The sequence below is a fragment of the Rhododendron vialii genome, chromosome 6a, assembly GCF_030253575.1.
Source record: "Rhododendron vialii isolate Sample 1 chromosome 6a, ASM3025357v1".
Taxonomy (NCBI): Eukaryota; Viridiplantae; Streptophyta; class Magnoliopsida; order Ericales; family Ericaceae; genus Rhododendron; species Rhododendron vialii.
In genome coordinates, this window is record NC_080562.1 from 38,975,867 (window position 1) to 38,986,529 (window position 10,663).

Consider the following 10,663-nt stretch of genomic DNA (forward strand, 5'->3'; position numbering starts at 1 on the left):
TGGATAAAACGATGACATCACACTTACTAGGCCTTAAAAGTCTGCACACCATTCCATGGAAGCCCCCAAAAATGTTTACACCGAATGCACTGGACTGGCGAAAGAGATGTTTTCGAAAGAGTTCATGTGAATTATATATATCAACATTACTCAAGTCACCTTTAAAGAAAACTGATTTTTTTTTCAACAACTACGAGGAATTAAGTGTCAATTGTCGCGTCCAAAGCACTACTCATGAATTTTGCGTTATTATATAGTATGCACGGCGTAGACATGTTCTTGATGCAACAAAATCATTCTTTTTCTTTTTTTTTAAGGTTGTTGTTGATTTGGTCAGGGTTGACTTGTAAACATATGTAATGCTTATAACAACTTAAAAAATGAATGGGAAAGAATAGGGGAAAAATCAAAACTAACTCATACCATATGGAAGCAATAAAAAGTATTACTCAAAAATCATTTATTTTTAAAAGCAATATATCATTAGATTAATTAAATAGGTTTAAATCAGATAGTGTAAATAATTAAGGGACACTTGTTTCATCCAGATCCATATCTTTTGGTATTACCATATAGTATCCGTAACGATTTACATTTGGAGCTTTTACAGTTCTCCAGGGCCATTGTTAATGTACTATTATAATCCTAGTATCACTATAGTATATTCCTTTCTGTGTTAATAAAAATGAAATTGTGACCAAGTATTAAGGTTCAATATACATCTATATATACGCGTGTGTGTCACATTTGTGGGTAGACTTATGAGACCTTGTTATCTCCTCCAGTCTGACCTGTCATAGTCTTTTTGGTTTTGTGTTATCTGCTTTCCATCTCCTTCTTCTTCTTTGGATTCCCAAGGGCAACTGTGATGATGATAAAGAAGGAAACACTGGTAATAGATGTGTTTGGAAAGATCAAAGATTCAAGATGGAGGAAAAATTGGTACAAAAATAAAAACACACATAATGCTAGTTTTACCTTTCCTTGTTTCTTTTGGTGCTAGACTTCTGTGTTTCTCCATAAATTTCTCCTCTTGATATGTCTGTAAATCCATTATGTCTCAATACTATTTTTGGATCAGTGAAAGTTAGTATTGTTAGAAAAGTTAGATTAACGCTTTGGAGGAGGAGTTGAACTCCTGACCTCCTCCTCCGAGCACTCAAGTGCACCCTTGACGCCGTTGAGCCGAAGGCCTCTCGGCAAGTCGAAATATTTTTTCGACACATGTAGAGCCAAATAACTTGATTTGATTTGATACTTTTAGATGATTGATTGTTTTGAGTAGTATAAACTATAAGCTGTTATTGTTCTAAGTCTTTGACTTGTTAACCAAGGTTTACCACTTTATTGATTTCAACTGTTAAATTGTTTCCTTAAAATAAACAAGATTCTTATATACGCACCTAAAAGGTATTCACCAGTTGCATCTATTGTATTGTTCAGTGAAAACTTGATCAACGAAGCTCGAACTCAACTGTATATTCAGAAGAATAGGAGAGCGGCAATTATAAGGCAATCACGAGCTGATATTGCTCAACTACTCATGTCTGGCCAATATGATGATGCTATAGCCAGGGTACCAGTTCTCACTTGAGCTACACACATAAATTGTTCTTCCATTTCATGCAATCTGTTGACATCCCAAAATATTTTGTCCCGAAATATAGGTTAATAAGCTGCATAATAACGAGTGTGTATTGTCTGCGTATGGTCAAATTGGCCAATTTAGTCACACTGTCCATACCAATCTCGGTGAAATTAGCAGCCGCAAGAGGTATGCATTCCTGATTCATCACAAACGTGGAATTTCTGTTTTTTAATGACTGTTTTTTATGTTCTGTCTGATCACTGATGGTTGGAGTAGGTTGTCTTATGAAGTTGTTGAAGCAGTTTCAAGTTTGGTATATGCTGCCTCAAGATGTGGCGAATTACCGCAGCTACACCAGATAAGAATGCTGTTCAAAAAGCATTTTGGTGCTGATTTTGAGAGAACAAATGTGAAATTACAACCTGGGAATTTCGTGAACACCCAAATGAAGTACAACCTTGGAAGTAAATCACTATCAAACGATGTGAAGATTGAAATGACTATGGAAATAGCTAGAGAGTACAATATCCCCATGAGGCCTGATCAAATGCGTGAGAAAAAACCTGTGCCACAACGTGAATCCGTGAATTCCAAGGGTGAGAAAAAACCTGTGCCACGACGTGAATCCTTGAATTCCAAGGGGAAAGATCAAAGGGAAGCTTCAAAAGTCAAGGCTACATTGTGGAAAATTGGGTCGAAATTTTCTATGTTCAGTCCTGGGAGTTTGATTTATAAGTGTAATGGGAAGAACACATCATCACAGAGACACGATGCTTCAGTCAAAACAGATGGGACGTATGGAAAACTAGATGGGCCAAGTCATAAGAACAAAATGAAAAATCAAACCATATTGAAGAAATTAGGCGTTTCATTGCGCAGGACTCATAGTGGAAGAAGACTTTTACGAAATGACTCTTTGAGTTCTCATTCGACCAATGTACACCCAAAGCTTCCAGACTATGATGAATTAGTGGCCACATTCACCGAATACAAGGAAGAGCATAAGAAGAGCAATCCCAATGACAGAACTCCTCGTAAGTGGATGCGGTGGTTTTGATTTGTTTTTCTGTCGCTAGATTGTGCCATAAATTTGACGCTGTAATTGTTCTTTCAGCAATGTTTGATAGCATTGTAGATAATCAGTTTCTCAGGAGATTTAATACATGGACTATTGTTGAGAAAATTCTATTTGGATATTGCAGCAGATGTTATCACTCCACTGCCAGTAAGGAAACCAACGAGCCACAAATATGGCTTTGAATTTGTTGGCACGATTCGTTTAAGGAATCTCCACACATCAAACATTGCCATTCCTCCTGATTCAGGACATAACAAGACTGTTCAATAAAGCAGCATATACCAAGGAAAGATAAGGGACAAATAGGATTAAAGGGACGTCCAAATTGCAAATTCTCAAGATTCAGTACACAAACCAACCAGGAGGTAAAAAATTGTTTCAAAATAGCTGCACAGAACCAAATAATACACAAAGGAAGAATGAAGTTTCTACTGTACATAATGGACATTACAGGGGTTTCACAGAAACAAAGATAAGAATTACATGATTTAACATATAATACAAATAGATTCTCAGGGGATATCCATTCGGAATTCAACATACTCAACAAAAAATGCTTGCAAGCTCACTAACTACGAAAACTCAATGGCAGCAACACTCAATGCCTTATTGTCCGTGGCAGCCAAAAGATATGCATTGGCTTGACAATCCATCAATTTCAGAGGTGACTTTTGCTCTTCCTCCATTTCTTGAAGCTGGGGGAATAATGAAGCGGTGTGTAAACATGAGCATCAAGCAAGTATCAACATCGCTTTAGGAGAAGTTTTTCCTACCAAAAAAGAGAAGTTTTTTGAACCCTTTCATAGCTTTAGGAGAGTGCTCACCACTGTTCCACTTTTTCCGGGAGTGGTTAAGTGTGGTCATTTCATCTTCTGGTGGTGGTGTTGCCACTTGTATGACAGTTAGTCCAGGTGAGATATCAAATTGTTCCTTTGCCACATTATTCTTACCAATGGGCAAGGTAGCAGTGCTCAAAGCTTTCTTAGGTGACGATGGAAAGAAATGTACAGTGACTTCAGGGGAAAATTGAGCACGGCCATTAGAAGCTGTTGAGTGATTATCACCTTTCACATAATCCAGTTGTGCAGAATGATCTTGAATAGGCATGGAAAAGTTCCCCTTAGGTGAATTCGTTCTATAGATCTTATCCTCCAAAGACTCACTGGGCAGATCCTTGTCTCCATTTTCTTCAATTGAGGACATTCTACGTACCTGTTCAATGTTTTTAGAGCCATCAATGGCATCAGAAGGTTGAGTTGCAAGTTCAGTGGCCGGTAATGCTAGTATGAGATTATCACCATCCGTTTTACTATGGGCAACAGAGGCAGCAGATAGTGATCCATTTGATTTACTGGGGCTTTCTTTTTTATCCAAATGTTTGACCTTCTCAGTACCCAGTTTCTTGTTCTCAGTGCCATAAGCCTTAGAGATTGCTTTTCTAGGTTGGCTGGATTTGAGTTCAGTTGATGGCAACTTGTGAGTCACCTTTGCCGATGCTAGACGGTCTATGGTGGAAGTCTTCAGAACGGGCTTTTGTAACTTCTCCATCTCCTTCTCTGGGGACTGAAGTTTCGGCTTCTCATTCTTCATGGAAATTACTTCTGTCTTATTCCCTTTGGAGGTCCTCTTAGTTGTCGCTGGATTGTGACCACTTGCAGCACTTCTTTCAGCAATTCTCTTTTGACGTTCAATTCGTAATTCCTCCATTATCTTCCTTTTTTCTTCTTCCTGCACGCACGAAAGTAATCAAGGGATAATAAACATGCACAAATGAATAATATCATAAAGACATGCAACTTAGGAGATTCATGCATCCAAAGACATTGAATTATTCCAATAGAACTTCAAGACACAAGTCATGCAATCCAATGCCTGGATGCATTGGATAAAATGATGCCATCACACTTACTAAAAGTTTGTACACCATTTCATGTAAGCCCCAAAATATGCGTATGATAGACTTTTTTGAAAGTTCCGGAAATGCAGTGGAATGAAGGTAATAATATTGGATGATCAGTCACTCACTATATGTTCTTTTAATACCTTCTCAGATTTGCTCTTCTGACTCACAGTTCTGCTTCCAGAAGATGTTTGTTTTGTACTCCTTGATATGATCTCCGATCTGCTCCTTCCAAGAGACCCAACTGAGGTTTTAGCCGTTGCTTCCTTACTCGAAGCTTTTCCTCCAGGTGCTCTATTAGCTTTACTTTTGGTTCCTTTACTAGAAGAGGACTCCTTAGCGACATCAACACCATTGGCTGGTTCCCCCTTGGGCAGTCTTTCAACAGATTCTGCCAATGAATTGATGTTTCCATAATCTATTTCGGGATTCCAAGACACCACAACTTGCTGCCCGTCTGAATTCCGTCCAAGTACCATGCATAGGTCATCTGGTTCAGAGATACCAGCAGTTTCAACCTTCTCTTGTGAATTATTTGGAAAGCTTATACTTTGTTGGGTAGCTCCAGCAATGTCTGAGACCAAATATAAGTCCATCTTCGGTTGAGAGTCCAATTGGTCATTGTCCATAGGACGAGCTTGAACCATGAAGGAATCATCGACAAGAACGTCTTTCTTATTCTTCTCAATCTGAGACTGATCAACCACACGTAGGTTAATGTAATCTCCATCAAATTTATTTTGGTGTGCACCTTGATACAAAGTTGCTGAGTTATCCGGTTGGTTACCAGGGAACCAATCTTCTCCTTTTTGGCTCTTGATGACAGAAGATTCAGTTCCAAAATCAGATAAAATAGCCCGAGAGTGGCTTTTTGATTTTTCAGTTCCCTGTGAATATAACAACTCCTCCTCATATGTGCTGTTTCTTGTCTTGCTAATTGGCCGAACGGTATCACTGACTTCAAAGCTCTCCGCATGGATTTTACGCTCGTTACTTCTACCCATGTCAGTAACAATAAAGGAATCAGTTGAAGCATGAGGTTTCGTCACTTTCTCAGAGTCCACGTTAAGTTCAAATGCTATTCCTTCCCTGGAGCTCTCAATTGTATCATTAGATCTCGAATCTGTTTCCCTCATAAGGAGATTCTGGAAAATATCCCAATTCTCAGTTCTCTTATCTCCTTTAGAAACATTAGCATTCAAATTCTCATTATCTTGTTCGCCAGCATTATTTGATCCATTCACAATACTATGGTGTCTGATCCCATTTCGTTTCTTTTTACTATGCGAGTTTGATTTACGTTGTCTCTCCAAAGAACCAACAGCCTCCTCTACCTGATGCTTAAAAGAATCTTCTTCCTTGAGTTCATTTTCATCAAATGAATTATCTTCGGAGGCACTGCCCTTTCCTCCATCTCCCTTTGAAGTGATGTAATTAATGTTTCGAATAACAACTTTTCTTGATGACCTTTTCGCATGCCTTTTCCTATCTATCTGCTCAACGGAAGAATCACTCACAGAATTGGAATCACTGGGCTCAGTGTTATCATCTTGTTCTGTATTTTGTGATCGCTTTACATGTGAAGATTTTTCTTTCTTCCTCGAATATGATTGGCGATGCCGGTGATCACGTGGTTCCTGATCAAGACCCAAGCTGGAACCTTCCATATTTGGTGGCCATTGCATATTTCCTGGATAATATGGAGGGGGTACTTGCATACCAGGAAATGGGTACCCTTGATACGGGGTCATCTGTTGAAACAGATGACCCGGAAAATTGTGCATGTATGGAGGAACATGGTTTAGCCATGACATTGGTACTTGCGGCTTCCCATCTGTCGATTGTACCGGAGCTGATCTTGGCAAGCTCTTATCTGCCCAACATATTTATGAACATGAGAAACCAAACAATTAACGAACAGACACTCCACACAACTTTATTTAGGGAAGTCTTACAATCATTTTCTTTCAGAACCTGAGTTCACTCTTCCCATTTGTATCTTATTGGATGACTTTAAACCTATGATACAGGTTACACCTTACAAGATATCGGTGCAGTTTCATAAAAGCAGTAGTTATCTCTATTTCAAATAAAGTACTGGTGGTGTCATATGCCAGATCTCGCATGCATTTTTGCAAATGGAGCTCTTCCTTTTCACATGAAATCAACTCCAGCATTTCACACCAGCTACTCTGGAAGTGCACTATGGAAAAAGTGAATCTTGAATGGTTGAGAGAAAAATCTACTGTCAAACAGAATCTCCAACATCACTGGCAAAGCTAATTGACTTGATATAGAAGAATTCATGCGACAGAGATCACAAAGCCAAGAAATTAGATAGGCCGGAAGGAGAACTATTCGAAATACCTTGGTGAGTGTCTAAACTTTCATGACTCAAGGTTGAGTCAGAAGAAAGCCCAATGTTATTGACATTCATCACGATTCCTTGACTATGGTCATTATCTTCACCAGCAAGAACGATTCCGGAGTTTGCCAAGTATGGGAACTCAGAGTGAGAGTATGCCTGCATTGCTGCTAGTTCATCCATCCACAGCCTGTCATCGTTCTTTTTCTTGCATAATTCCATGAACTTTATGCAGGCTTCCCTAAATAAACAGGAAATAGACATTAAGAAAATCCAGGCCAAAAGATGAAATATGGGTACAACAAATCCAAGAAAATTAAATAGAAACCAAAAATCAGCTAAGGAGCACGATGAACATGATGATTTCAAAAGTCGGTCTATTTGCTAGCGTGCTAATAACATAGTCATCACCGTTATCATACCTTAAACGTGAAGCTCCAAAAGCATCAGCAAAAGATATGAGATCGTTTATGCAGTCCACCTCAAACCCTGCAACTAAAGCACGGGCATAGGCCATAGCCTGCTCTTTCCCGAGAACCACCCTCCGAGTTTCCAGAACACGTTGAAGACGAACCCTGCTCATCACAAGCCACACAGAAATATTTCAGGTCAAGATAGAGGCATCGTTAGTCAATTCATCTATGAACTCAATAGACATGACCAAGCACAAGATGACTTCTTACTTGGAACTTTCTTCCTGTAAAGCATCACTGCCTCCATTGGCTTCAACTTTCGACTTAAATCCAGCATTACAGATAAAGTTAAACTTCGTGAATAAACTTCAAAAAGCGATAATATTCCATTTGACATTTGTACAAATTAATGCATACCTTAGAGGAAGCAGTTGATTTCTTTGTGTAATCATCCACTACCGAGACGTTTCCTGCTAATTCAAAATTTGTGATTACTAACAAACAATGCGGGGCATCAATCTAGAGCAATAAAGAACCAAATGCTTGCAATTTATGATAACGAAGATCTCCGATTACAAATGAACACAAGCATTCTCCCAATTGTAAAGTAAAGAATCCTTGTATAAAGACATCACTTCGAAAAATCATCTTCATCTATACCTTCTGTCTCTGATGTGACAGCTGCGCGTTCATTAGATTGAATCGAACTCTCAATCTGAGAAATCTCCCTCTCTATCGTAACAAACCTCTCAAGAACCTCGGGGGAATTAACAAACCTCACAAATCTGAGTGCCATAGCGCAATGAAAAAAGACAAATACGATTAGCAGCCAAATTAACAATAGCTATTATTGCAATAATTTCATTGAGCTCAATGGCATAGCAACTGGACCTCAATGTAAAAAACACACCATCTCAAGTTCTAATGAAACAATGCTGAATAAACGAAAAAACTACAGAGCTGAAGGTCGTTAAAGTGAATTAGCAACACAACATAGGCACACATTCCTTTCTAAATTTTTGTTTTGGTACTTTGTTCGTACTTTGTTTTGAATTTTTGTTTGCAATAATCATTCATCTCGATGGAAGGAGTCTAAAAAGTAAAAAATTACTCTATGAAAAAACCAAAAAAAATGTTGCTAAAAACAAAAAAAAAATGTTCGAAACAGCTATCTTAATTGTCCTTTTATTGAACTTTTTTCAACCTCATATTGTATTCTCATACTTTTTACATCTTGTCGAGACGAATGATTGACCAAAAAATTTGACAAAAAGTTAAACTCTCTAAAAGTAAATAATACCACCGAAAGTCACCAAAATCTAAACAGCAAAAAGTGGGTAATTGTTACCTTTGTAAAGTGGCTTTGGTGAACCAAGGGCAATAGGCCAATGGCGGCTGAAGAGTAACTGAATAGCCGCCTTTCCGAATCTGATCTCTAGCGTAATTCAGATGCGAAAGGAACGGCTCAAGCAATCCAGAGGCAAGTTTCTCGCTCGAACCGCCGGCAAAAATCACCAGATCGCATCTTTTTTCACGTGCAATTGTAAGAAGAGAAACAAAAAAGAAAACAGAGACTAAACTAAAAGCCTTGTAAATTGTAGACTATTTGCTTCGTAGTAAGAGGAACAGCGCATTACCTGGTTCTGGTTGGTGTGAGTTGAAACAGGGCGTTATCGAGACGGGTTCTTGGATCCATTCTGAGGACTGAAAGGTTTGAGCCTTCGTTTCACCTCTTCACATTGGGAAGGATTTGGTGAAGCAGAGGAAGTGATTGTGGAGGGGGTGACAGTGGGGAGGATTTGAGGATTCAAATGTGGGTACCCAAGGAAATGCCGCCACCTCTCTCCCTCTCTTCTCTCTATGTGGGGAGAGAGTGGGATGAATCCCAGGATGAGAGAGAGAGAGAGAGAGAGAGAGAGAGAGAGAGAGAGAGAGAGAGAGGAGTTGAAATGGTTAGTTGAGCGGTCGTTTCTTTTCTTTTTTCAATCTTGTTGTTGAAGTGAACGGAGAGCGTGCTCTCTCTCTCTCTCTCTCTAATGCTCATGACACTGTTTGCTTGGCCGTCACTGTTGATGAGTGAATAGTATTGGGTCCGGTCCGGCTTATTTACCGTCCAAACTTAGACGGTAAGAAGTAGCTAGTCGCATATAATTTGTCTCGATAATTAATAGCCTGAATTTGTTAAGGACATTGACCGATGAAACAAACTCTAAATATTATATATCGGAGTCTTTTAACAATCTGCGATTAAAACGCTAACCACAAAGAAGTCAAATCCGTAAAAACCAAATTCTCAAAATTCCTACAAGTAATAGACAACCGTAAACTAGAACCTTCCCTGGAAATTTGGGGGTTGAGTTCATTTTCGCAGTGTACTTTCGAATAATGTGTAGCCAATCATTTTTGGTCTTTTAGACACTTGTACTCTAAGCATCTATGCCCATCTGATTGCAACATGGCATTTCCCTATGGCCTCTTTTTACCCATAAATAAAAATAAATTAAAGAAGTACCTTGATTGTCTGCAGTACCATGCACTCTATTCTCATGGTCCACCACCATGTACAGGTCCAACTCAAATTCAAGCAGTTTAATATTTTGTGGGTCTTTTCTTTTGTGTCTAATTTATTTGCAGAACAAATTAGATTAAATTACCGTTTGTACCAGAAAATGACCGCTATTATGGGAGCACCACATAGCGAGTATATGACCGAAAAGATTTTTCGTGGGAAACAATTACTAAAGATGATCCATTGTATCAAGATAGAAAAGGGAAAAACCAATAGGAAGAAAAATATTGTGCTATAATGCCTTGGTTGTGATGGTTCTTCAGCCATCCATGTGTGTATGTGTTCCTCTTGTGCAAAATACTAGCAGGTTGAGAAGTTGCAATCACAGCAGAGTTTGGATTGCTGGTAGCTTTCACAACTCTGTTTTGCTGTATTAGACACAGTTGAGTTCGGATGGTGCACTGCATTCCCTGCACAACACCCACTCCATTTCCGATTTATAAACACAATAGATACAAATAGATACAAAAAGGTTTTAGGAAATTAAATGTCTTGAATTTTGACAAAAGGCAAGTCAATTGTATGGCGGCGACGCGTAACATCTTGTGGGGGCATATGATTAGCTAGCCTATGAGAGAAAACACTCTACCTTACTATATCTTAGCTGGATTTGGTATGACTCTTATTCTATCATGAAAATGACTAACCACCCATCTGAGAATTAATGGGATCGTACTTAATTAATGGGGTCCACATATCTTTAATTAATTTCAGCTTAAATTTCTCAAATGATTTCAATCACGACTGCTA

At 38.7% G+C, this 10,663-nt stretch overlaps 2 protein-coding genes across 5 annotated transcripts; one reads left to right on the forward strand and one right to left on the reverse strand.

Moving 5' to 3' along the window:
- The first annotated feature begins 55 nt into the window (after nucleotides 1-55).
- Nucleotides 56-2,645, forward strand: LOC131328721 (uncharacterized). The gene is made up of 4 exons (XM_058361627.1): nucleotides 56-126; nucleotides 1,444-1,576; nucleotides 1,668-1,774; nucleotides 1,865-2,645. The coding sequence occupies exons 1-4, from the start codon at nucleotides 56-58 to the stop codon at nucleotides 2,643-2,645; spliced, it is 1,092 nt and encodes a 363-aa protein (XP_058217610.1).
- Nucleotides 2,646-3,027: 382 nt separating this feature from the next.
- LOC131329244 (COP1-interacting protein 7) lies at nucleotides 3,028-9,404 on the reverse strand. 4 transcript variants are annotated; one of them, XM_058362340.1, is made up of 9 exons: nucleotides 8,982-9,404; nucleotides 8,693-8,869; nucleotides 8,005-8,129; nucleotides 7,762-7,814; nucleotides 7,615-7,628; nucleotides 7,354-7,506; nucleotides 6,934-7,172; nucleotides 4,710-6,439; nucleotides 3,028-4,394 (listed from the first exon to the last, which is right to left on the reverse strand). In XM_058362340.1, the coding sequence occupies exons 1-9, from the start codon at nucleotides 9,038-9,040 to the stop codon at nucleotides 3,420-3,422; spliced, it is 3,525 nt and encodes a 1,174-aa protein (XP_058218323.1). In that variant the 5' UTR covers nucleotides 9,041-9,404; the 3' UTR covers nucleotides 3,028-3,419. The 4 variants fall into 4 exon arrangements, with proteins under 4 accessions (XP_058218323.1, XP_058218322.1, XP_058218320.1 ...); XM_058362339.1 differs by having other exon boundaries at nucleotides 7,762-7,817; XM_058362337.1 differs by having other exon boundaries at nucleotides 7,615-7,667; nucleotides 7,762-7,817.
- Nucleotides 9,405-10,663: the final 1,259 nt, after the last annotated feature.